Source organism: Apteryx mantelli, chromosome 19, assembly GCF_036417845.1.
Source record: "Apteryx mantelli isolate bAptMan1 chromosome 19, bAptMan1.hap1, whole genome shotgun sequence".
NCBI classification, from domain to species: domain Eukaryota; kingdom Metazoa; phylum Chordata; class Aves; order Apterygiformes; family Apterygidae; genus Apteryx; species Apteryx mantelli.
The window spans coordinates 17,490,863-17,515,503 of NC_089996.1; the positions used below are offsets into that span (position 1 = coordinate 17,490,863).

Here is a 24,641-nt window from a genome sequence, read left to right on the forward strand (position 1 = left end):
TGCAGGCCCCGCGGGGCGCTGGGGTCTGCCGTGCACTCGCTCTGCACGCGGGGACATACCGGCCCGCAGCACTGCGCGCTCAGGGGAACGGCTTCCTCCCAACCGGCAGCGGCAGCCGCGAGCGGTGACGCGCCGAGGCAGCGGCTGCGGGGCCCTGGGCACCCCGACCCGGGCGGTCGGGGCGCGGGGGCCCCGCTGGCGCAGCAGAGGAGGCCCGAGGGGCCGGCGGAGGAGCCGGCGGTCTCCCGGGCCCGGCGGAGAGCGACGCGGGTGACGGCAGCTCGCGCACGACGGGCGCCTTCCTACCCTTCCCTTCCCTTCCCTTCCCTTCCCTTTCCTTCCCTTCCTGCCGGCCAGGCCGCGGGGTCCCGCGCCTGCATCGCCCCGGCCGCTCCGGCGGGGCCGTGGGGCGGGCGCCCGTCGGGGCTGCCGACCCCCCCGCACCGCGGCCCGGCCCGGCCCGGCGGGGAGGGGCGGGGATCGCCGGCGAACGCCCGCCGCCGCCGCTCCCGACGTGCCTTGTGCCGCGGGTGAGGCCCCGGCCGGCGGCGCGGCGCGGCGGAGCCGGTGAGCGGGGCGCCCCGGGCGGCGGGGCCGGGCGGGACACGCGGACGCTGCGCGGGGCTTTTCCCAGCGCCCGGGGCGGGGGGGGCCGCGACGGGGCCGCGCTGCCCCCGCTCCCCCCCGCCGCCGCACGGGCGGGCGTCGCGGCCGACAGCTGTGGGGCCGCCGATGTCTCCGCCGCCCCCGGTACCGAACGGCGGCTGCGGGTCCCGGACGCGCCTCCGCCGCTCCCGGTAGCGCGGGGCGGGGGCGCTGCCGAGCCGCGTGACCCGCCGTGGGGCGGGGGGGGCCCGGGCCGAGGCCCCCGCGATCGGGGTGCGGGTTCCCGTCGGGCCGGGCCGGGCTCCCCGCGCTTAACCCCTTCCTGCCCCGGGACGGCCGGGCCCGGAGCGGAGCGGAGCTGGTGGCGGCAGCGCCTGGGCTGGGTCGTGGCTGCCCTCGACGGCCCCCAGGAGCAGCAGGCCGGTGTCCGGGACCGGGAGAGGACGGCAGCTCCGGTCCAGCGCCCACACCACGGAGCGGAGCGGTTTCTGTTTGTGTGTCACCTGCAAAGCGGGGCAGAGCCGGGGCTCCCTGGCGCCTCGGGCAGGCACGTGGGCTGCTGCCTGCAGCCGCCCGGGCAGGGAGCTGCGGCGCGCAGCCACCCTCCTCGGTTCTTTGCAAAGCCCGAGGCCTGGGCCCCATGCGGACGTGGCGGGCGGCGGGGTGCATCCCCCCACCGCGCTCGCAAGATTTCCCTTGCAAAGCCTGCGCTGCGCTGCACCCGCCTTCGTCCCTCCTCCCTTCCTTCCTGCCCTCCGCGCCGAGTCGGCGTCTCCACTCTGCTCCTCTGTGCCGGGGGCCGTGACGCTCAGACGCCTTCCAGGCCGGGCTCTGGGGGACCCCCGTGCTCCCGCCTGCCTGGCTCCTCTGGGTGCCCGGCCAGGCGCCAGCTCTGGCTCCGGCTCTGTCCCCACCCCAAGGGCAGACAGGGCCCCGCGTGCCCGGCGGGCCGTGGGAGTCAGGGTGCCGGCGAGTGCCGGCAGCGCTTGGCGCGGGGCCGGACTCACAGGCCGTCTGCTCTGCCGCGCAGGGTGGCGTGTGGGAGGAAACGCGGCGGCGCGGACGTGCTTGGCCCCGGGCCCCCGGCAGCTGCGCAGAGCCCGCAGGATGGCCCAGCCGCCTGTCGCCCTCCACATCTCAGAGGACACCGAGAGCGATGGGTAAGTGCGGCCGGCTTTGCCCTCCCGCTCCCCGCGCTCTGAGCCCTGCCTGTGCACGCTCCCGGCCCAGGCAGCCTTGCAGCCCGGTCGGAGGCCGTGCACTGTCCCCCCGCAGCGCAGGCACGGCCCAGGCTCGTGCTGCAGCGCTCCGGCACGTTAGGCACCAGGCGCCCATGTCGCAGGGCAGCGCAGCCTGGCTCTGGGCCGGACTCTGGGGCTTTTGCACAGCTCCATCCCCAGACTCCGGACCAAGGGTGGGCACGGAGGCTGCAGGAGCTCAGCCTCGCTGGGGCCACCGTGCTGAGCCAGGCAGGCTGGTACCCGGGTCCATGTCCCCGCAGGCAGGAGCCGAGCCCATGCAATGAAGGAGCCATGCACACCTCCTTCCGCCAGCTCATCCAGGAGCAGAGCAGCCTGGTGGAGGCGGCAGCGGGCGCGGAGCTGGAGATGCCGGCGAGGGACAGAGGTAAACGCTGCTGTCGCGGCCGTGGCTGCAGCTGGCTGCAGCCGAGTCGTCCTCGGCCACAGCCAAGGTGTTCGCAGGAGCCTGCTGGCAGCTTGGCGGTGCCGGCGGGGCAGAGCAGCCGCCGGGGCCGCGGAGGAGCGCACCAGCTCTCACCGCTCCGCGTCCTGCCCCCTCTCCCCAGAGTCCCCGGAGCCCCAGCAGGGTGACGAGCACGCCGGGTACTCCTCGGCCACCCTGCGGATCCTCGCCAGCATGCCCAGCCGCACCATCGGTGAGTGCAGCCCCGCCGCTGTGCCCGGGCCGGGAGGGGGGCCGCCGCTGAGCCCGCGCTCCCACCGCAGGGCGCAGCCGCGGGGCCATCATCTCCCAGTACTGCAACCGCACGGCCCGGCTGCGGCGCCGCAGCAGCCGCCCGCCCCTGCAGCAGCTCAGCCGCGCGGCGCGGCCCAGCCTGCGGCAGCACCACCTGGACACCGACCCCGCCGTGGCCACGCTGGAAGGTGAGAGCCGCGGGGCCGGGGCGCGCGGTGCGGGCAGCGGCCCCACTCCACGCCAGGGCTCGCTCGGGAAGGGCCCGGCGCCTCCCGGCCAGCTCCAGCCCACCCTGTGCCCCCAGAGAAGCGGAGCCTGCTGGTGAAGGAGCTGCTGAGCCTCTCGCCCGGCCAGCGCAGCCACATGCTGCTCTCGGTGCCCCTCAGCCTGGCGGAGAAACGCACCCTCAGGTGGGTCCCCTCCGCGCGCCGGCCCAGAGCCGGCCCCGCCACCCCGAGCCGCCCCCTGATGCCTGTCTCTGCCGGCAGGCAGGAGCTGAGCGGGCAGAGGGGCTCCCCGAGGGAAGACACCCAGCGCGGGGCCCCCTTCTCGCCCTGTGGCCGCTCCAAATACCACATCATCCTCGTAAGTCAGTGCGCAGGGCCACGCCAGGGCCGCTGGCTGCCAGGCAGGGCTGGAGCAGGGGGTGGCAGGGGCACTGTAGGACAGGGCAGGCGATGGAGGGACGCGGGACGGGGCAGGCGATGGGGGGACACGGGATGGGGCAGGCAATGGGGGGATGCAGGACGGGGCAGGTGATGGGGGGATGCGAGACGGGGCAGGTGATGGGGGGATGCAGGATGGGGCAGGCGATGGGGGGACGCGGGATGGGGCAGGCGATGGAGGGACGCGGGACGGGGCAGGCGATGGAGGGACGCGGGACGGGGCAGGTGATGGGGGGATGCGAGACGGGGCAGGCGATGGGGGGACGCGGGACGGGGCAGGCGATGGGGGGATGCAGGACGGGGCAGGTGATGGGGGGATGCAGGACGGGGCAGGTGATGGGGGGATGCAGGACGGGGCAGGTGATGGGGGGATGCGAGACGGGGCAGGCAATGGGGGGACGCGGGATGGGGCAGGCGATGGAGGGACGCGGGACGGGGCAGGCGATGGGGGGACGCGGGACGGGGCAGGCGATGGGGGGACGCGGGCGCCCGCTGCCCCGGCGTGTTCTCCCCAGCTCTCTCCCCGCAGGGCTGCCGGGGCCTGTGGTACGGGCTGCTCTCCCTGCTCCCCGCCGTGCAGCCCTGGCATCATGCCCTGAAGCAGATCGGCAGCCGCTTCGGCTCCAGCGTCCTCTCCTACTTCCTCTTCCTCAAGACGCTCCTCGGCTTCAACGTCTTCTTGTTCCTCCTCCTCCTGGTCTTCGTGGTGGCCCTGCAGGCCGCCTATCCGCCCGCCCCGGCCAGCCACCAGCCCTTCACCGGCCTCGAGCTCCTCACCGGAGCGGTAAGCCCCGCCGGCACACCGGTGCCTGCACTGCCCACGACCTGCCCCGGGCCAGATGCGGGTTCACTGGGCTGGCGGCGATGCCCTGGGTCCTGCCCGCTCCACCAAGGTGCCAGGGGCACCACGGGGTCCTGGCTTCACCCCTGCGGGCCAGTGCAGCCGTCCCGGCCGGCCCCAGCCTGCGCTTTCCCGTGGGACGGCTCCCCAGCCTGTGCTTTCCCGCGGGACGGTGCAGCCGTCCCAGCCTGCGCTTTCCCTCAGGGCTACTTCACCTGCTCGCTGCTGTACTACGGCTACTACAGCAACGTCACCCTCAACGAGCCCTGTGCCGCCCGCCCCAACTGCAGCGCCGCGGCCCCCCCGCTGCCCTACAACATGCCGCTGGCCTACGTGTTCACCGTCGGCGTCTCCTTCTTCCTCACCTGCATCCTGCTGGTGTACAGGTGAGTCGGCAGCGCTGCCGCCCGCCGTCCCCCTCGCCGCCTGGCCCCATGCCCTGACACCGTCCCCGTTGCCACAGCATGTCCCGCTCCTTCGGGGAGAGCTACCGCGTGGGCGGCCCCGTGGGGGACCTGGCCATCAAGGTCTTCTGTGCCTGGGACTTCAAGGTGGTCCGGAAGCGCTGGGTGAAGCTGCAGTCTGAGAACATCCGCACCCAGCTGAAGGTGAGGCGCGGGGCAGGCGCGGGGCTGCAGTTCGGGTTGCGGCGGGGGGGCGAAGGCATCCGCGGGCGCCTCTGCAGCCCCCGGGCTCAGCATCCCGCGCCCGCGCGCCGCACCGGGGACGCTTGCAGCCGCGAATGCGCCCCGACCCCAGCCCCAGCCCCAGCCCCGGCCCCAGCCCCACACTACAGCTTTGCCCTTCAGCCCCCGGTCCCACCTCAGTGCAGCGGGATGAATCCCTGCTCTGGATGCGCTGCCCGGGAGCCTCTTCCCAGCACCCCAGGCTGCCAGGCAGCACTGCTGACGCCGGTGTCTCGCAGGAGCTGCTGGCAGAGCGGCAGTCGCGCTCCCGCCCCCGGAGCCCCTGCCGGCAGCTGGAGCACGTCGCCGTTCGCCTCCTGGCCTGGGGCCTCTCCCTGGGCACCGTGCTGGGCTGCGTGGTGGCCGTACACTACTTCTCGGAGCACATGCACGCGGTGAGCGCGGGCCCTCGCCCCGGCTGTCCTGCCCGGGCGTCCCCTGGCGTTGCCTGGGAGGGAGGGAGCAGGGAAATCCCTCCGGCAGCCCCTTGCACCTCCGCTCCAACGTTATTCGCAGCTGCTGGGCACGGGGGGCAGAGCCTCTTCCCTGGCACCGGGAGCCCAGGGGAGACTTGCGCTCACCCTGGTGCCCGCTCCCCAGGTGCAGCAGGACGCCGGGAGCCGGGCGAGCGGCGAGCGGCAGCAGGAGGCCGTGCTGCTGGTCCTGCCCCTCGTGGTGTCGCTCATCAACGCGGCGATGCCCCACCTCTACAACTTGCTGGCGACGTGGGAAAAGTGGGATTCCCCGGTGCTGGAGGTCTATGTGGCGATCTGCAGGTAGGCTGGCGTGGAGGGGCCGGGGGCTGCGCAGCCTGCCCGGGGCGCGGGGCCGCTCCAGCCCCGCGGCTCCCGCTCCGCTCTGCTCCGCTCCCCAGGAACCTCGTGCTGAAGATGGTGGTCCTGGGGCTGCTCTGCTACCAGTGGCTCAGCCGCAAAGTCGTCTGCTCGTCGGAGGCGGTCAGTGCGGACCGGCGGGAGGCGCGGGGCACTGGGCACCTGGCTCCGCGCGGCAGCGGGAGCCCTCGGCATCCGCCTCCAGCGCCTCTGCTTGCCCCCGCAGTGCTGGGAGACCTGCGTGGGGCAGGACCTGTACCGCTTCGTGGTGATGGACTTCATATTCACGCTGCTGGACACCATCTTCGGGGAGCTGGTCTGGAGGTAACGTGCCCCAGGAGGGGCCCCGGCACGGCCCCCCGGCACGGCACGGTCCCCAGGTCTCCCCAGCGGGGACGGCTCTGCCCCGGTGCGTCGTCCTCCCCGGCGGCCCCGCCGGAGCAGAGCTCCTCTGCCTTTCCCAGGCTGGTCTTGGAGAAGAGGCTGAAAAGGAAGCAGAGGCCCGAGTTTGACATTGCCCGCAACGTGCTGGAGCTGATCTACGGGCAGACCCTGACCTGGTGAGATGGCTGCAGCCCAGGGCAGCTCGCTCCTCCACTGGCAAACGCCTCGTGGTGCTCTGCGCGCCCAGCACTGGCCAAGGGGCTGCTGCAGACATGCGCGGCACTGAGCAGGACCGTGGGGACATGGTGCTGCCGCCCCAGCGCGTTGGCCACCCTTCGCTCAGGGCCCAGGGCAGACGCATCTTCCTCCCTCTCTCCCAGGCTGGGCGTCCTCTTTTCGCCGCTCCTGCCGGCTGTGCAGATTGTGAAGCTGCTGCTGCTCTTCTACATCAAAAAGGTGCGCTGCCCCGCGGCTCCCGGCTGCTCCCCGCAGCTCCCGGCTGCTCCCGGCGGCAGCAGCCCCACGGCCGCGCTGCGCCCTGGCACAGCGTGCCGTAGAAACACTGCGCCATGCAGCCAGCAGCTCCATCCGCGCAGGGGGAAGAGGTGCTGCTGGGGAAAGGGCAGCCCTGAGCTGGCTCAGCTCCTTCTAGAGGGGGTGGGAGGGGGCGTGAGGGGCAGCCGTCCTGCCCCACGCCTGGGGTCGCTTCCTGGGTGACGGCAGCACGCGACACTCTGCTCCTGGTCTGCAGACCAGCCTGATGCAAAACTGCCAGTCCCCCAGCAAGCCCTGGCAAGCGTCTCGTATGAGCACCGTCTTCATCACCCTGCTGTGCTTCCCCTCCTTCCTGGGCGCAGCCATCTTCCTCTCCTACACCATCTGGTCGTGAGTACCGCTGGGGCCCGGCCCAGCAGCACAGAGCTGCCTAGGGCAGCTGGGCGCAGGGAGAGGGGACATGGGGACGCAGTGCCTCTTCTGGAGCACGTCGCGCCCGGCACCGGGCCACGAAACGCTCTCCCTGACGGCGAAACGCTGGCCATTGCACAAGGCACAGCAGCAGTTGGGCTGTGCCTGCTTCTCCCAGCTGTTGAGCCGCTTCCAGATGTTCCCGACTGCAGGGCACGGGGGTGAGGACCCCTTGGTCCAGCTGCTGGGGACTGGCCTGGAGCAGAGCTGGGCTTGGACCGTGGAGGCCTGGAAACGTGGGTCAGAGCCGTGCCCTGCGTTAGGGACAGTGGCTGCGTGGGATGCGCAGAGCCCGACAGTTCCCCATGCAGAATGGCGCCTGCTGATTCCTGCGCTCTGTCCGCTCAGGGTGAAGCCATCGGAAACCTGTGGTCCCTTCCAGGGGATGGAAACCATCTATGAATCAGGGAAGACCTGGGTGCGCTTGCTGGAGAAGTCCAACCCGAACATCACCTGGTTCACCTGGGTCCACCAGTACCTGCTGGAGAACACCTTCTTCCTCTTCTTCGTGTCTGGGGTCCTGCTGTGAGTAGGGACCGGAGCGAAGGCTGAAACCTGGGCCCACATTTTGGGGGGGGTCCCACTGTCAGTGCCCCAGCCCTGAGCAGGGGGCTGGAGCTGGGTTGTCACCCCGGTCTGGGGCCAGGAGCGCAGCATCCCCCGGCCCCGGGGCCACCGTCCCGCTCGTGCCTGTCGTTGCAGAGCCGTGATCTACTTCAACATCCAGGTGGTGAAGGGCCAGCGGAGGATCATCCACCTGCTGAAGGAGCAGATCGCCAACGTGAGTGAGCTCTGTGTGCCGCCCCATGCGCGGCTCGAGCCCCGTGTCCCCACGGCTCCCTGCTGCTCCGCACCTCGGCTCGGGAGCCCCGGGCACGGCTGGGTTCGGGCTCAAGCCCCGTCTGCCAGCGCTGCCGCTTGAAAGCTGCAGGAGCGCGTCCCCCGCGCCTGCTCACCGCAAGGTCTCCGCCGTTGCAGGAGGGAGAAGACAAGATATTTCTCATTCAGAAGCTTCACTCCGTTTACGAGCAGAGAGAGAGACGCAGCTGAGCCCCGGGTGAGGCACTGGGGAGCTCCCGGGGGCTCGGAGCTCAGGAGAGCGCCTGGGGTTCGCCCCAGGGCAGCCAGGAGCCGGGGCACTGTGCGGGCCGGCGCGGCTGAGGCTGCGGCAGGGGCTCGTTCCAGGGGAAGCCGGGGCCGAGGCAGCGCTTCCCCTCGCTCCGCTCGCAGGGCTGGGGCGGCAGCTCCGGGGACGCAGGGCCACGCGCGGGGGCAAGCCCTGCTCCAGGCCGCCCCAGCCCCAGGGACGCACTTCCCCAGTGCCGCTGCCAGCAGAGCCAGCATGGGGACAGGGATGGGGCGGATGGGAACAGGCACCAGCGGGACTGGGAGGAGGGCGACAGGGACAGGTAAAGAGCCTCATCTCTGCTTCCAGATTGGGGCTGCGATCTCCGCCCCGGCGAGAGACCCCTGGGGACTCACAGGGGCCGTATCTGCGCTCTTAACACCAGAGTCCCCAGGAAGGAGTGTTGGAACAGGACTCTGCTCACAGCCAGGGACCGGATCCGGTCCCCCTGGACTGCAGCACAGCACCAGGCGCACCAGGGCCGCGGGATGCGGGGGAGCATCCCCTCCGCCGGCTGCAGCAGCCAGGAGCCCCCTCCAGCACACGCAGGCACCGTTTCCACCTCCGTGGAGCTGCTGCGGCGCAGGGAGGAGGCAGCTCGCACCACACGCCACGGATGGAGCCCAGCGCGGACGGAGCCCGGCGCAGCCAGCGCAGCTGGGCCCAGCTGTGTCGGTGCTGGGGCGCAGCCCTGCGCGCAGCTGGCTCGCACGGACAGCCCTCACTCTGCCAGCAGAGCTGTAACCTCCCCGTCCAGCTGGGACGGCCTCTGGGCTGCCTTCAGGAGCCGGGACGTTTGCTGTCCGAAGGGAGGGCGCTTGTGGCGTACGTGCACTGCCCGGCAGCAGCGCAGCCCCGCGCGGGGACGTCCCAGGCGTTGACGCGGCTCTGTCCCCCCGCCTGGCACAGCGGCACCGGGGCACCAGCTCTGCCCTCGCACTGGGTGAGGCCGGGCAGGAGCCCTCGGTGCTGGCAGACGCCTTCCCCGCCGCGGGGCCGTGCCGGCCCTCCCTCCAGGCAAGCCGAAACTCCCGGCAGAACGGGGTGGGAAAACTCGCAGTGCTGCCGCAAAACCGGATGGCTTTGTTTGGGGCAGCACCCGTTTCCCTGGCTGCAGGCTGACACGGCCCATTAAAGATGCACCTCTGCAGGAGAGCTCCGGGTGCCCGGGGCGGGCAGGGCCCAGGGCTGGCGCGCACCGCGGGGCGCCCCGTCGAGGCAGGCGGCTGCAGCGGCGCGGGGGGCTGCGCTCCTGCTCCTGCAGCCGGGCCGGGGCCGAGCCGGGCCGGGAAGCTGCCAGCACCCCGGGGCCGGTTATCAGGGACGGTTATCAGCGCTGCCTTCCTGTTTCGCCAGTGTTTGCCAGCGACAGAACAAGAAGAGCTTCAGAAATTATTTTGTGCAAACTGATAAGATTTGTTACAAACAGCAGAGCTGAACCCACCCTTGCTTCAGGCACGTGAATCCATCAGAGCACCCAGGCACTGGAAAGGCCACGGGAGCCCTCCGGCCCCGCGCCAGCACTCCCAGCTCTGGGCACGGCAGGGCGGGGGGCTGCCCCCCCCCCCCCATGGCTTGGGGCCGAGTTCGTTTACCGAGAAAGGAAAGCGACCGTGGGAGCTCGGCTGCTCCCCAGCACAGCTCCCCCCTCCTGTGTCCCGGCGCTTGCCTGCGGGTGCCACCGGCCCCAGCCGAGGGTGAAAGGCACCGGATTCCAGTAAAGGTCTCCTGCGCTTCCCAGGGATCCTTTGGGCAGGGGAGGGCTGGAGTGCTGGGGCTGGGGGCTCCTTTTGCATCTGGAAGTGCCCTGAAGGGGAAGCACGCTCAGGCGGGAGCAGGCGCGGCTGCTCGGAGCCGGTGCGCGGGGAGCAGGGATCTCTGGCTGGGTGGCCGGCGACGGTGCAGGTGTCCCCAAAGGGGCCTTTGGGTGGGCGCGAGGCGGTGCTGCTCCCAGGCAGCCCCACCACGGCCCGCACCAGGATCCATGGACAATGCCAACCTGGTAGTTTTCGAGGCCGGGCTGTGGGCAGCACCCTGCAGGTATTGCACAAGTGCTGACGGCAATCCAGGAACTGGGCGTCTTCGTTAAACACTGCAGGCTTTGGGCTCGGTGGCTCAAGAGCTGAAGGCAAGGCGAGCTTCAGGGCTTCTTCACCTCTGCCAGGAAAGTCCTGTTACTTGCAGTGTCTGTATCTGCATCGCAGGAATTTCCCGGCGAGCCCTGGGGGACAGCAGCAGGTGCCGCGAGAAAGGCACGCAGGCACGGTGAGGGCCGTGCATCTGCTTGAGGTCGCCCAGCCTTGGCAATCCCACCCTTGCCACACGGGCTGGCACTCGCTCCAGTTGTGCCGTGGCGGTGCCGAGGCTGTGCCGAGGTGGCGCCCGCAGGGGACGGGCCCTGGGGGAGCAGGAAACGTCCCCAGACCTTCTCCTGCAGCGGGAGGGTGAGGGATCCCGGGCAGCCTCCCCGGGGCATCGCTCGCTCCGTGTGGGGCTGGAGCAGCTCCGCATGCCGGGCAGAGGGGGCCATGGGCCACACCAGGGCAGTTGCTGCTCCTATCCCAGGCTGCTGAAGCAGGTGGACAAGCCCTGGAACGCCGCACTGCCCAGCAAGCAGCCGTCCCGCGTGTCCCCGCCCCGGGACGTGGGAGCTGGCTGCCACCGCAGCACAGCAGGGCTCCTCTCGCACAGGGGTGACCCTGGCTTCCCACCCTCCCAGCACAGCAGGGATTTGCTGGCTGTTTTCCTGCAGCCCATGCGGACCAGGACGCAGCTGCTGCAGGATCAGGCTCTGAATCCCCGATGGGCCCCCTGAACCGTGACCCGGTGAGCGAGGGCCATCCCCTCTCCAGGGGGCAGGAGGGATGTTCCCGCTTGGGACGGTCCCTGGCCAGTCGGTGCTGGGTTTGCGGATGCTGCCAGACACCAGCTGCAGGGTGCAGGATGCCAGGGAGCTGCCTGGCAGGCGGCGCTGGTGTTTCTGTGCCCCAGCTCCTGCGGGACAGAGCCGTGCTTTTGCTTGCAGATGGACTCCAGAATCTGGGGCAGACAGGTGAAATGGACAGTCCACTCCAGCCCCGAAACAAGAACAGGGCAGGGCCTGACCTGATCCACCTGACCCCTGACCCCGCAGAGGGGAGCCCGGGAGCACTGCAGCACTCCAGGCAGGAGAGCTTGAAGGCAGAGCTCTGCCTCAGAGGGGGCTAGGGATGGGCTGTTGTGGCAAGGAGAGACTGGCCTCCAAGATTCCTGCTCATTCCTTCCCACGAAAGGCAGGGCTTTCCACCCAGTCACAGGACAACTGCCAGTCTGGACGATAAGGAGGAAGTCTTGAGGCTTCCTTGTTTTACTGTGACATCTCAAAGAGCTACTTCCTATCATCAGCCCACGTCGTTGCCCTCAGCCCTACCCACAGCTCCGTGCAGGCAGCTGTTTCAGCCACCTCCTTCAGTCCCTGGAGCCCCATCTGGCTGACAGGCTAAGTGTGAGCTGTCACAAATCCCTTCCTTGGCCCAGACACCTGGGAAAGGGCATGGCTTGGGGTCAGCTGGGATCTCTGAGGGTGGCCTGAAGCCACTGCAGGACGTCAGACAGGCCGGTGCCATCGCGGGCGCTGGTCTCCACCACCGTGATGGGCTGCGTTGCACAGGAGACAATGTCCTGCATGCGGAACAGCGACTTCATCTCCACCAGCGACATGTAGCAGGGCAGATCACTGCAGCCAGGAATGAGGGCAGGGGAGAGGGAGGAAAAAGGGGAGGCTGCGTTAACCCCCTGCTCATGATTCCCCTTTCCTGCCCAACTGGCCTGAAGGGAGCACAGCAAAGCAAGGCTGCCACCCTCCAGAGCATCCTTGGGCGTCACCTGTCTGGAAATGACATAGGAGCCAGACAGGCCCTCGACGCTCTGCCTGTGGCTGCCCCCCACCTGGCATCTTCCAGGCAGATGCCTCTCCTTACATCTTATTGAAGAGGATCAGCACAGACACAGAGGCGAGCTGCTCTGCAGAGAGGAGGGACAGCAGCTGAATGCAGGACGAGGAGACCTGGGTGGGGTTGGCAGCGTCAATCATGAACTGGAGAAACAGAAGGAAAAAGTGTTTGTGAGAGATGTAGCTAAGGATGCTGCAGCGGCTGGAAGACCCTCACACCAGGCCAAGTCCAAATCTGAGCACAGAGAGGAGGAAATCGCAACACAGGGCAAAACCAAGGGGTGTGAACCTCCGCAGCAAAGCAGGGCCCAGCCTGGAGCCCCCAGGCATGAGGCCATCCTTCCCCAGCACCCTCACTCCCTCCTTGGATGGGTCCTTCCCGCGGGGTCATGACTCAGTGCAGGGCTGCTGCCGCACACCCGGTGACAGGGCCACGCTCCAAACCCGGGCGCGGGGGACGCCACTCACCAGGACGGCACTGCAGTCTCCGTAATAACTGGGCCAGATGGGGCCCATGCAGCCCCCCAGCTCCCGGATCGTGATCTTCCTCTGCAGCAGCAGGTCCGTCAGATTCGTGCCCACCTGCAGGGTTAGGAGACACCGCGCCAGCTGCTTCCCTGCCGACAGCCGGCTCCGGGCCCGTCCCCGCCGGCTGACCCGCCTACCGTCGGCAGCGTGGCTGGGGGCTCGCCCAGGCCCTTGGCCCCCTCCTTGGAGCTCAGCTGTGCAGGCAGTCAAGGACCAGCCGAAGGGCACACGGCAGCGCGCCCGCGGCGCCGGGACCTGTGGGACACCCCGGGCACCGCGCACCCCCCCGGGCACCCCACAGCCCGGACAACTCCGGGCACCCGGGAGACCCCACAGCCCGGACACCCCTAGGCACCCGCAGCCCCCGCACCCCGGGCACCGCGCACCCCCCCGGGCACCTGCAGCCCGGACACCTCCGGGCACCTGCAGCCCCCGCACCACGCCGGGCACCCCGCACCCCCCCGGGCACCTGCAGCCCCCGCACCCCGGACACACCCGGACACCCAAATTCTGGATCCCGACCGCCCCGGCCCCCGGCCCCGCCCCATCCCGGCGCCCCGGCCCGGCCGCCCCGGGATATTCTGGAGCCGCTTCACCAGCAGGCTCTTGCCGACGCCCGACGCCCCCAGCAGCAGGCACTGGGGCCGCGCGCCCGCCATGCCCCCGCCCCGCCCGCGGCGGAAGGCCCGCCCCGCTGACGGAAGCCGGAAGCCGGAAGCGGAAGCGCGCCGCGGAGGCTGGAGGCGGAGCGGGCCGGTGGGCTGGGGGACACCATGGGGCGCGGCGGCGGCACCTTCGAGCGGCTCCTAGGTAGCGGCGCGGGGCCGTCGCCGTCACGGCGGGGGTGGGGGCAGGCGGGCGCCCGTCGTGTCCGGTCCGCGCCCGGCGGCCGGCCGGCCGGCCGGCCGCGCGGGCCCGTCCGCCGCGCCGGGACCGGAGCCCCGGCACGGCCCGTGTGGGCCGCGGGCGCCACCGGGGAGGCAGCTCTCCCGCCGGGGGCCGCGGCGCTCGGAGCCCCGGAGGCCGGGCCCGGCGGCACGGTGCGAGCCGGGGGCGGGCGGCCCGCCGGGGCGCGAGGCCGGGGCCGGGGCGGGCTGCTCCGCGGGGCCCGGCCGCCGTGCCCGCCGCAGGGGCTGCCCGCCGCGCCCGTGCCGGCCGCCCGCGTGGCAGGGACCTCGCAGACTGGTGCGGGAGGTTGGCAGGGTGCGGCTAGATCGCCTGTCCGGGTGAGCAGGTAACTGCGTGGAGCGGCGCCGCGGGCCCTGCAGCAGCGTCTTGGGGAACGCTTCGGGCGCAGGGTGCAGTTCATGTGTTTTAGCGCTTGAGTCTAGATTACCGCAAACAACATCCCGGGAGCCGTTTCTCATCCAGTGAGAGCTTTCCTGCAAATCTGTCAGCAATTGTGGAGCAGAGCCAAGACAAGCATAACAACTTAAAGTAGCCTAATAGCTATTGCAATTCTTTGCAGATAAAGCTACTAGCCAGCTTCTGCTGGAAACAGACTGGGAATCCATCCTTCAGATCTGTGATATGATTCGTCAGGGAGATACCCAGTAAGTGCTCTTTTGCTTTTTGATATGCTTTAAACACTGGTCTCCTTGTCTGCCATGTTCTTGGGCTTGTCAAAGTGCAGTAGAACGCAGCTTGTTATCCTCTTTTAGAAAAGTGGTAAAAAGGTAACATATCTTTGTGTTTTGAGGTACTCCTCCTTATCTTAGGAGCTGTAAGTTATATCTGGCCTGAAATCCTGAGAGAAACTCAAGCTTGACTGTGTCTATTCCTTCTCTTTCCAAATTACCTTGGGGGAACTGCATATACTGTGAACTAACTATACCTTTTTTCTTTGTTTGGGGGTTAGTGGATTATCAGTAGCAGCTGGAATCTTCTTGCAGATTCTTGCTTGCCTGAGGGCTTGTAACTCTTTTTTCTTTATCCAGAGCAAAATATGCAGTCAATGCTATCAAGAAGAAAGTCAATGACAAGAATCCCCATGTGGCACTCTACGCATTAGAGGTAACTTCAGCCCAAAACTCTAGCACTGTAGGGGCCCTGTTCATGGGCCAGAGAATTTCTTTTATAAGCCTGCCTTCTGGGTTGTGCAGTCTGCACAGCCTTCTCTCTGCTCTGCCCTGGGAGTGTCAGAGTCGTGACTTGGAGTTTGCCTTCTCCTGTCTCTATTTCAGAGGCTTTGTGCCTGACTGGCAGATCGGTTGTTTCATTCTTTAGTTCCGTATCAAAGCTAGAAGCAGAGAGTTGCTAGTACTTGAGATGCTGTCCTTGGGGGGTCTGTCTGCTTGACCCTGGGTTTCTAAATAGGAAGGGTACAAAGGCCACCATGACACTAAAGTATAGATTACTCTCCAGAGTGATGGTGTGGATTTCTCTGACTTGACTAACACTTCCTTAAGGATTTGAATTGTCACTTAAATAGTGCCCTCTTCTTAATGTACTGGCTGCAATAAGCTGTAGCATGTGCTGCGACTCTGCTCTTTTGTTTATGCACTGTAGGCCATGGAGAAGGAAGAAAGTGGCAGGCTGATATTGTCCTTTGCTCTTGCAGGTCATGGAGTCTGTGGTTAAAAACTGTGGCCAAACAGTCCATGATGAGGTAGCCAATAAACAGACTATGGAAGAACTGAAAGAAATACTCAAGGTAAAAGTATCTTATTTTCCTTTATTTTTTGAATGAGGTTGTAAGAGAAGTAATGAAAGGAGTAAACATACATGTCCTATATTTCATTCCCTCTGTGCTAGGAGGAACAGATAGGTGTGAACTACGTGTTTCATAATGCTCTTCAGAAAAGAGCAGTCTGTATTGTTTAATGTGAAGGGATATATGTAGGGAGCTGAGAGAAATGCATGATAGGCAAAGAGGTTATCATGAAAGCAAAGATAATGTTTGGCTATACCATGAACTGGGGCAGAGATATGCTGGAAAGGACTAGGCCATTTCATGGCAAACGCTCCTGAGTACAGTGCTTTACTTGGCCAGAGACAGCAAAGGAAAACAGATGTCATTTGGATGTGTGTGACCAAGGATTTGAGCAGCAGGAGGTGAATTCCCTCCCTATAGTACAGTATAAGACACCCAGCAAAGGTAAGCAGCAAAGTGAAAACTGACAGAAGCTTCCTCTTCATTATGGGCATTTCACTGGCCTGTGGAATTGTTTGAGGAACTTTGGAAGATGTAAACCTGTCTGTTTTCACTTGCATGGTCTCACTGACCGGTTTGGTATAACATGATGCCTGCAGGAGCTCCTTGTGTCCTAGGGCTTGAGACTTTCACCAGTGAAGTGGAAGTAAGAAATTCTGTCTTCAGTTCCCAGCACCTAGAATAGTAATGCACTGACAGGAGCATGTTAGAGTAGTACTGTTCCTTTCTTACGGTCTCTGGCTTCTGTCAGAAACGGGCAACCAGATGACGCGAGTGTTCGTTGAGTGAGCTCTGCTAATCCTATCATCCCACATACTGTAGCAGGGTGTCTGTCTTCTGTCATCTTCCTGTCATAGGCTTACTCAGCCCTCACGTAGTATCTCCTGTTGAAACAGGAATAGTGCTGCAACGTGAAGGTCAGGTATAATAGTGCAGCCACTCCAAGCAGTGAGGAGATGAGATGCGAACAGATCAAGAGATCTCGTGATTCTCTCCAGTCCTTATCTGCCTTAGTAGTCTCATAACTGTCCCAGACCCATTCTACTCCTACACTTGGAACTCTTCTGCTTTTGAACTCGTAACTGCTGGTAAAAAGATTTTAGTTCTGATGGCATTCAGGTCTGTGACATTTGTGGAAAGCAGGATTTGGCCAAATCTTCTAGAAACTTGGAGCTCCAAGAATTGTCACTAAGTCGTACTACTTGCGTGGGCTGAGCTCTGAGCTGAAATAGGAGCTTGACAATGCTTCTCCACTTCCTGGGGGGTTCTGGAGCAGCCAGTCATGTGAATACATGATGACTAATCAGCTGATGACAGGGCTGCTCTTGGAGGCTGGCTGGGATGGGAACAGGCTTGCCAAGTTTCCTCCTGCTTCCTGAATTGTGATACAGGTAACCCTGCTTCCAAAGGGCAAACTTCCCAGCTGTCTTTATTGCATCATACCCTGAGGGAGCTAGTGCTCATGCCTGCCTTGGGGAGCAGCTGTTAAAGTCTCTAGGGACATTTCCCCAAAGCACCATAACTGCACCTCTTTTCTAGTTGATGTGTGCTGCTCTGAAGAATGTTCTCTTGTTTGTGCTGGAGGGAGAGGTGGGGAAGCTGAAGGAGTATGTAGTCTTTCTTGCTGAACTGACCTGCTTGCAGCTTTTTGAAAGCTCTTACCTTGTATGAGTACTCTGAAGTCTCCTTCCATGAGCACTATTTCTGGCCCATCTTCTGGGTGACCTGCATCATCCTTTGGGTTTCAGGATCTTTTTCTCAGATATTTATTTTTTTTCCCCTCTTCTGTGCAGAGGCAAGTGGAGACAAGTGTCCGCAGTAAGATCCTGTACCTTATCCAGGCCTGGGCTCATGCCTTCCGCAATGAGCCCAAGTACAAGGTGGTGCAGGACACCTATCAGATCATGAAGGTTGAAGGTGAGGACTCTGTGGACAAAGCAAGGGTGGGCATTGGCCAAGCAGCTCTGCTCAGGAGAAGCTTTACAGGAGAAGGAATGGGTGTTGGGACTCAGACAGGTGTTAGTGAAATCTGGGCATGTAATGCTGGGCTTTTTCTTAGTGCCTGATACCAAATAAACCTCTTGAGGTGACTGAATCTCACTGCTGAGAGAGGACAACCCTCTTGTCTCTGTTCCAGGATTAGGGGGCTACCTTGCTCTGGGCCTCCAGCCCAGCTAGGGGTTGAGGGTTGGCAGCAATACCTGGACAGCGGGAGCTGGGAATGTTCTACTGGAAACTGGCAACAAATGAGCGTATCCTCTGGGAAGGATTTACAGTGGGGTAGTTCCTTCTTCTCCCTGCTTCCATTACTACTTTGTGGTTGGGAAACATGCAGTTCCTGCTTCCTGACAGAGGAGTGTCAATAGCACACTTTCTCTCTTGACCCAGGGATGGCAGTGTTCTCCCGTGAAGGAAGGGATGTGTTTCTGTCTCTGTCTTTCTGTGCTAGAAGCATTTGGAGCTTCCCCAGAGGGTGGCAAAATCTGGAGTTCCCAGTCCCACCCCGAGCACATGTAGCAACATGGCTTGCCGTTGAAGCAGTGAGACTCCAAAGCCCTGTATTCCCAAGCAGTGCTTCTTTCCCCATGCTGAGTTCAAGGTCTTGAGAAATGTGCCTTACTGAAAGGAGCCTGATGTCTGTTCTAGGTAGATGAGGGAAACCAAGAGAGGATTGTAGTGTGCGTTCGAGAGCATGGCTGAGAGCACAGTACTTCAGAGACAGCAGTGAGCGCTGTGCAAGCCCTGGCCTCCTGCAGGAGGAAAACTGCTGTTCCCTTGTATCAGAATAAGCTTGTGGGTATGGTAGAAATGCTTAGCTGGATTTGATGTGTGGGGTGGGGAACTGCAATGCTAGGTTAAGCCCTGGCACCACAGTCTCCCGGAGCACCTTCACAGTGGGATACTGTCACTTCTCCCACAGGTCACGTGTTCCCAGAGTTCAAAGAGAGCGATGCCATGTTTGCTGCAGAAAGGGTGAGCTCTGCTGGTGGGAAAGGTGCTGGCACTGTGGAACAGACCTTGCTGTTGTGGCCCTTTTGCTACTAAACTTTCAGTCCTTGCATTTCTCCATTTCACTGTGATTAGAGATCTTGCTGGGTGCATATCTCCCAGCTAGTATGTGGTCAATTATGGGATGGCGTACAGCAACTTAGGAAGGATTCTCCTTCCTGCCTAAAAGTACCAGAGGGAGGGAGAATTGATGGAAACAGAGCCCGTTTTCCTGAGTGGAATTTGGTCAGGGAAGGGAGTTAGTCTCATCTTGCTAAGTGCCCTGTAGAAAGGGCCTGCTCAGTGGCTTTCCAGCAGCATGGCAGTCTGAACATGATATCAGGGTATTGCTAAACTGGTTGCTGTACAGTCATGTTCCTAGAAAATCTCTTGCTGACTGGAAAAGCATCACAGTCTCTAGTAACACGAGAGGTGACAATTTGCAAGGAAGAGCATTTCCTGCTGAGCTGCAAATGCCTCCTGCCTCCCCATTCATGAAGGAGCCTTGGTTAGCCATAGGAGCTCCTGAAAGTTTTTCTGAAGGCACTGTCCCTGAGGCCTTATATCCTTCCTTACTCAAGTTTCCTTAACCTTGACAGGCTCCAGACTGGGTAGATGCTGAGGAGTGTCACAGATGTCGAGTGCAGTTTGGCGTTGTGACACGGAAGGTGGGTGCCACTCCTGCCCCCTGGGTTCCCTTGTCCTGCACAGCTCCCCCAGGACTTGCAGTGCTCCCTGGGCCTGAGTGGAAGCATGTCTGAGCTAGACCATGTTCCCTGGCCGCTGGCAGGGTGGTGCCAGGAGTGTCTGAGTGATGTCATCTAATGGTGAAGGAGTGTCTCACTGCCACACTGATGTCTCCCATCCTTTGCAGCATCACTGCCGGGCCTGTGGGCAGATCTTCTGTGGCAAATGCTCCTCCAAGTATTCCACCATTCCCAAGTTTGGGATTGAGAAGGAAGTGAGAGTCTGTGAACCCTGTTACGAGCATCTCAACAAGTCAGTACCCTTTGTGGCACATTACTTTGCCTGCAACAGCTGGGACTGTGAGGGGAGAAACTTGGTGTGGGGCCACCTTTCTGGAGAATAGAGCAAGGGTTTCCCAAGCTGTGCAGACTGGACTGGGTTCCTTTCCTTCCTGGGAACAGGGGTTACAGCTGTAGGGCTGTGTGGAGCTGGGGCTCCAGTGCTATGGAAAGAGCCTGTGAGGCTCACCCAGTTCTCATTCTGCACTGTTGCATCTTTCTGACAACAGGAAAGCCGAGGGCAAAGCTGCTGCCAGCTCCGAACTACCCCCTGAGTACCTGACCAGCCCTCTTTCTCAGCAGTCCCAGGTGAGTGGCTGCCCTGTAGGCAATTCAGTGTTTCTGTCCTGCCTATTGATCCCTTTAGTGGCCCCTTCTCCTCTTTCTGCTTGCAGCTGCCTCCAAAGCGTGACGAGACAGCTCTGCAAGAGGAGGAAGAGCTCCAGCTAGCTATTGCCTTGTCTCAGTCAGAGGCTGAAGAGAAGGAGAGAATGGTTCGTGCCCTGCTTGGCAGCTGGGAATGGTTGTTGCTGTCGAGCCCAGATGTGCTGGGCATCCCCTAGCTGTGCAATAACAATCTCTAGGCATGTCCTCGTGTGAGCAAGTCTTGGGGCCTGTGGGATGATGCAAAAGTGGAGACAGGCACACGCTGTGTTGCAGGTCTAGTTGATTCTGTGGGTGTGGGATGCAGCTCGGTGTCCTTCCTCAGAACAGTGAGGACCAAATCCTGGGAACAGGCTGCACCCAAGCTGCAAGCCCTGTGACCTGTTAGCCTGCACGAATTGAACACATCGTGAGGCTGGTTCCACTGACCATGCCTGGCCAGCAGTAGGAGCTTCACCCACCCACTGTGGGCCAGTTGAGTTGGAGGAGTTTGGCCAGTCCCTGAGCTGTTTGGGGGGTTTTGTTTGTTTTCCTCTTCTGCAGAGGCAGAAAACAACTTACTCCATGTATCCAAAGGCTGAGCCCACACCTGTGACATCATCAGCCCCCCCGGTCAGCACGCTGTACTCCCCACCTGTGGTACGTACACAGCAGCCCCTGAACATGGAGTGGCTGAAGACTTAACAGGCCAGTTCCCTAGCCCAAGTTAGTCCTGTTTGGGTCGGATTTAATCCCTATTCCGAGAGAAAAGCTTTGCCCCATTCAATCCATTGCTCTTCCTCAGCACTACGGTGCTTTCAGCAAGAAGGTCCGTATTCAGCCGGCATTTAGGTGCCTCCCTTGCTACTATGTGGCTCAGGTTGCTGCTTCTAGTCACAGCATGTGCCTGACTGAAGGAGTTGGCCATCCCCTTCCATTTTCTCCTGTTGGTGCCCAGCCCTTGTGATTGTGCATGCCCAGGTCTGAACAGATCTGTGTGGGAGTTCTGATTCTCTGGTTTGCTTGGACTTGTTTTTCTCCCCCCGTTTGCCTCTTTCCAGAATTCCTCTGCGCCGTTGGCTGAGGACATTGACCCTGAGGTAAGGACCCAGGCCCTACTAGTCCATGGCACAGGCTGGCTCCCAGCTGGGCTGCGATGCTCATTAGCTCTGATTCTTTTTGTGGCAGCTGGCTCGGTACCTGAACCGCAACTACTGGGAGAAGAAACAAGAGGAGGCTCGCAAGAGCCCCACTCCATCGGCACCTCTGTCCCTTACAGAGCCCACAGCTCAGCCCGGGGAAGCCCACCCCACCCCGCTCGGTGTTGTTGAGGTAAGAGGGAGCCTGGGCCCGTGTCTTGCCTCTGGCAGCTGGGGCCCTGGGGAGAGGGGCCTGCGAAGTGCCTGACTCCTTCATTTAGCCCAGTCACGCAGTTCCACAGGAGTGCTGCTGGCTCTCAGCTTGGGAGAACTGAGACTGACTGGCTGCCCTATCGTTCCAGCAGCAGTACCAGAACGGCGAGTCTGAAGAGAACCATGAGCAGTTCCTGAAGGCCCTGCAGAACGCGGTCACCACCTTTGTCAACCGCATGAAGAGCAACCATATGCGTGGTCGCAGCATCACCAATGACTCTGCAGTACTCTCCCTATTTCAGTCCATTAACAACATGCACCCCCAGCTGCTGGAGCTGCTCAACCAGCTAGATGAGCGCAGGCGTACGTGGGAGCTGGGAAATGCTGCCCTGCCATGGGCTCGGGAACAGTGTCCTGGGGAGGAGCAGGTGGCTGCTGGGGCTTCCCCCAGAGCCAGTGTTTGGCATTCCCATGACACAGCCTGTCTGGGGAGAAGCCAGTGCAGTGTGCAGGGGTGGTCAGTGCCTAGCCCAAGTGCCCTGCCCTGGAAGAGTCCCTGAGACTGTATTTTCCTCCCCAGTGTACTATGAAGGCCTGCAGGACAAACTGGCCCAAATTCGGGATGCGCGTGGGGCTCTGAATGCACTGCGGGAGGAGCACCGGGAGAAGCTGCGCCGTGCAGCAGAAGAGGCAGAGCGCCAGCGCCAGATCCAGCTGGCCCAGAAGCTGGAGATCATGAGACAGAAAAAGCAGGTGAGGCAGGGAAGTGTTCCTGGGGGATCCAGGGCCACATCAGGCAGCAGGCCCTGCCTGCACCTTGGGCCAGCCCAGTATTGGCAAGGATGGGCTGTCCTGGCAGGAGGGGATGTGGCTGTGTCCTGGACTCTAACTGTCACGGCACTGTTCTTGCAGGAGTACCTGGAGATGCAGCGTCAGTTGGCCATCCAGCGACTGCAGGAGCAGGAGAAGGAGAGGCAGATGCGCCTGGAACAGCAGAAGCAGACCATCCAGATGAGAGCCCAGATGCCGGCCTTCTCGCTGCCTTATGCCCAAGTATGGCTGCTGTGCCAGAGACCCTCCTGCCAGCTCCCTGGGAGCATGGCCTAAAGCTTGCTTCTCTTAACTTAACAGCTCCAGGCGATGCCAGCAGCCAGTGGGGTGATCTACCAACCCTCTGGGCCCACCAGCTTCCCTGGCACCTTCAGCCCAGCCAGCTCAGTGGAGGGCTCTCCCATGCACGGTGTGTACATGAACCAGGCAGCACAGGGGGGCACAGGGCCTTACACAGCAATGCCCGTCACAGGGACAGGTAAGTGAACAAGCTGATCTCGTGGGGGTGGAGGCTGAGCACAATGTGGGTGCGTCAATCTGTGCCCTTTCTGCTCCAGATCCCAACATGGTGAATGCCTATATGTACCCACCGGGGGCAGGCAGTGGGCAGGTGGCTCAGCAGGGGCAGGCGGTGCCCACCACAACTCCAGCCTACTCGTCCTACCAGCCAACTCCAACGCAGGGTTATCAGGCAAGTGAATGCAGCCTCTGTGCCCCCAGCTGTAGCGGAGCATCTTGCGACCAACTGAGGCAGACTGCGGTGGGGGGAGGGTCTGCAGGGAAGGCAGGCACAGGTGATCCTGTCTCAGTGACTTAAGTTCATGGGTTCTCTGAGCATGAGAGGAAAGATGCTGGTTGGTCCCAGATCGCTGGATCTGCTGCTTTCCCTGTGGGAATGGAAGGGGTCAGTCCTGGACTCTGGGCTTCCCACTGCATGGAGGGAGTATATGTCCTGGCTTCTGGGGGAATGGGGAAACCCTGCTGGTCCTGGTGCTCCTGGGGTGTTTGAGAGCAGCCATAGCTGCCCTGTGCCGCCTTTCACCAGCATCTCCTCCCCAGAATGCAGCGTCGCAGTCGCAGAGTATCCCCACCATCTCACAGACGCCCCAGTCGGGCACCATGGGCTACATGGGCAGCCAGTCGGTCTCCATGGGGTACCAGCCGTACAGCATGCAGGTGAGCACCTGCTGCCATGCGGGCCACTTGACAGCTGCTCCCAGTGTCCTGGGCACTGGGAGAGGGAGGTACTGGTTGCCATAGGGGCTGGTCTCCAGCCAGTAGAGCCTTGCTGGGCCTTTGCTGCTGGCACTTAGGGATGGGAAAGGCCATCAGCAGGTTTGCCCATGTAGGAGGCTTGGGGAACAGCCTGCTTTGGGCCTTTTCTGCTGCAAGTCTCTGCTAGCTGGTCTGACTGCCGTCCTCTCCTCCCTGCTAGGGCCTCATGTCCACCCTGCCAGGTCAGGAAGCAGCGCTGAGCAGCCTGCCGCCACAGCAGTCCTACCTGCCTGGACAGCAGCCCATGTATCAACAGGTGAGTTCTGCCTGCCCCAGGGGAGGCCGGGCCCCCGGGAGAGGCGCGTCTGCTACCAGAGCTGTCCTGTCCGTTCCAGATGGCACCTGCTGGAGGGCCCCCCCAGCAGCAACAGCCCCAGCAGGCACCAGCCCAAGTGCAGCAGACACAGGGCAGCGGAGAAGCCCAGCTCATCTCGTTCGACTGATCTCTGCAGAAGGGAGTGGGGGGGATCCAGTGCAACACTATTGTTCATCCAGAATCACTTCTGTACTTCAACTAGTCATTTCTGTCCCCTCAGCTCCTCCCTGGGTATGCCCCTGCTCTAGGGGACATGGGACCACAGGGTCCCGGCATTGGCTCTGGGGACCCACCAGCAGGAGAGCAACCTTTCACCCCAGCTCCCTCTGTCTGCTTTCCTGCCTCACCCTGGCTAAAACACTATGTCCTGGAAGCTGTGCAACCCCTCAGGCAGGTCAGGAACAGGCTGGGAGCTTGGCCTGCAGGACACAGCCTAGGGGAAGAGGAGATGCAGATCCTTCAAAGTTTGTGTAGGCAGGAGTGTGGCCATGGATGTGCTGAGCACCTTCCTGGCCTGGCTGTCCTCTGCCCAGGAGCTGGAGGACTTGAGGAAGGTGAGTAACACTAGCAAGACACCTGATCCCGCTTTGTGCTGCGTTGGGCACCACGTGCTTGTCCTAGCGCCAGCTTTGCCCTGGCCTTTGTGCCAGCAGCCCTGCGGTACCCTACACTGAGTCCTGAACTCTGCAAAAGCATGGCCTGCCCCCTTTTATCCACCCCCTCACTGCCCCTTCCCTGCCCGTAGGAGCCCAGGCCCCAGTGTACGACCCCCGGCTCTGACCCTCTGCTGGAGCCTGGGGGCACAGCCACTCTCCTCCCCTGCACAGTAGCCTGGGCCCTCCCTGCTTTCACCACTCAGCTCTCATCGTAGTGTCGGAGGAAACCGAACGCAAACGGTGATAATAAAGTGTACGGACAGAGCTGTGGCCTCAGCGTGCAACAGAGCGTGGGGAGCTGGGGCAGCATGGGGTGGGCTGGGAACCGGGCTCCGGGGCAGGGCTCCCGGGGGAGCCGGGCCCCGGGAGGCCGGGCCGGCAGCAGGCCCTCCTGCCCGGGGCTGAGCCCCCGCCGTCCCCAGCGCCGGTGCCCCCGGGCTGCCCGGACCGGCCCCGCGTCCGCCCGGACAAGCGACTCCTGGAGGACCTGGCGCTTAGAGCGCCGCCTCCTTCCTCCCTTCCCTCTTCCCGCCCCGCCGAGCGGCAAGCCCGCCGCCTGTACCATCGAGGCGAGGCGCCGGGCGCCTAGAGCGGCGGGCGAGTGCCCGAGCGCCGCCGGGAGCATAGAGCGTGAGGCGCCGGGCGCCTAGAGCGGCGGGCGAGTGCCCGAGCGCCGCC

At 63.5% G+C, this 24,641-nt stretch overlaps 3 protein-coding genes across 6 annotated transcripts; 2 read left to right on the top strand and 1 right to left on the bottom strand.

Moving 5' to 3' along the window:
• The first annotated feature begins 151 nt into the window (after positions 1-151).
• On the top strand, positions 152-9,488 carry TMC6 (transmembrane channel like 6). Of its 3 annotated transcripts, none has more exons than XM_067308183.1 (21): positions 152-270; positions 1,637-1,766; positions 2,108-2,232; positions 2,414-2,503; positions 2,574-2,732; positions 2,849-2,954; positions 3,033-3,129; positions 3,739-3,993; positions 4,255-4,436; positions 4,514-4,658; positions 4,976-5,131; positions 5,337-5,512; positions 5,611-5,692; positions 5,796-5,893; positions 6,034-6,129; positions 6,334-6,409; positions 6,705-6,838; positions 7,268-7,444; positions 7,622-7,700; positions 7,898-7,976; positions 8,355-9,488. In XM_067308183.1, exons 2-20 carry the CDS (start codon positions 1,714-1,716, stop codon positions 7,967-7,969), a joined length of 2,358 nt encoding a protein of 785 aa, XP_067164284.1. In that variant the 5' UTR covers positions 152-270; positions 1,637-1,713; the 3' UTR covers positions 7,970-7,976; positions 8,355-9,488. The 3 variants fall into 3 exon arrangements, with proteins under 3 accessions (XP_067164284.1, XP_067164281.1, XP_067164282.1); XM_067308180.1 differs by lacking the exon at positions 152-270 and adding an exon at positions 501-567; XM_067308181.1 differs by lacking the exons at positions 152-270; positions 4,976-5,131 and adding an exon at positions 501-567.
• Positions 9,489-11,350: 1,862 nt separating this feature from the next.
• On the bottom strand, positions 11,351-13,187 carry ARL16 (ADP ribosylation factor like GTPase 16). The gene is made up of 5 exons (XM_067308266.1): positions 13,084-13,187; positions 12,642-12,699; positions 12,445-12,558; positions 12,005-12,120; positions 11,351-11,760 (listed from the first exon to the last, which is right to left on the bottom strand). The coding sequence occupies exons 1-5, from the start codon at positions 13,161-13,163 to the stop codon at positions 11,589-11,591; spliced, it is 540 nt and encodes a 179-aa protein (XP_067164367.1). The 5' UTR covers positions 13,164-13,187; the 3' UTR covers positions 11,351-11,588.
• A 49-nt stretch (positions 13,188-13,236) lies between these two features.
• Positions 13,237-24,227, top strand: HGS (hepatocyte growth factor-regulated tyrosine kinase substrate). 2 transcript variants are annotated; one of them, XM_067308657.1, is made up of 21 exons: positions 13,237-13,314; positions 13,973-14,057; positions 14,442-14,517; positions 15,065-15,157; positions 16,951-17,074; positions 18,078-18,130; positions 18,745-18,813; positions 19,020-19,144; positions 19,401-19,479; positions 19,566-19,664; positions 20,098-20,193; positions 20,595-20,633; positions 20,722-20,865; positions 21,035-21,248; positions 21,466-21,638; positions 21,798-21,938; positions 22,017-22,194; positions 22,274-22,407; positions 22,776-22,892; positions 23,152-23,247; positions 23,327-24,227. In XM_067308657.1, the coding sequence occupies exons 1-21, from the start codon at positions 13,278-13,280 to the stop codon at positions 23,432-23,434; spliced, it is 2,280 nt and encodes a 759-aa protein (XP_067164758.1). In that variant the 5' UTR covers positions 13,237-13,277; the 3' UTR covers positions 23,435-24,227. The 2 variants fall into 2 exon arrangements, with proteins under 2 accessions (XP_067164758.1, XP_067164759.1); XM_067308658.1 differs by having other exon boundaries at positions 21,038-21,248.
• Positions 24,228-24,641: the final 414 nt, after the last annotated feature.

Bases quoted from the DNA above. Each gene is read 5' to 3' on its own strand.
- ARL16 (XM_067308266.1), bottom strand. From the start codon at position 13,163: ATGGCGGGCGCGCGGCCCCAGTGCCTGCTGCTGGGGGCGTCGGGCGTC. The intron at 12,121-12,444 runs GTGAGTGGCGTC...CTGTTTCTCCAG, and splicing joins GAGACTGCAGTGCCGTCCTG to TTCATGATTGACGCTGCCAA. The intron at 11,761-12,004 runs GTAAGGAGAGGC...TCCTGGCTGCAG, and splicing joins CTGATCCTCTTCAATAAGAT to TGATCTGCCCTGCTACATGT.
- HGS (XM_067308657.1), top strand. From the start codon at position 13,278: ATGGGGCGCGGCGGCGGCACCTTCGAGCGGCTCCTAG. The intron at 21,249-21,465 runs GTACGTGGGAGC...TTTCCTCCCCAG, and splicing joins CCAGCTAGATGAGCGCAGGC to TGTACTATGAAGGCCTGCAG. The intron at 22,408-22,775 runs GCAAGTGAATGC...TCTCCTCCCCAG, and splicing joins CTCCAACGCAGGGTTATCAG to AATGCAGCGTCGCAGTCGCA.
- TMC6 (XM_067308183.1), top strand. From the start codon at position 1,714: ATGGCCCAGCCGCCTGTCGCCCTCCACATCTCAGAGGACACCGAGAGC. The intron at 3,130-3,738 runs GTAAGTCAGTGC...CTCTCCCCGCAG, and splicing joins CCAAATACCACATCATCCTC to GGCTGCCGGGGCCTGTGGTA. The intron at 5,513-5,610 runs GTAGGCTGGCGT...TCCGCTCCCCAG, and splicing joins GTCTATGTGGCGATCTGCAG to GAACCTCGTGCTGAAGATGG.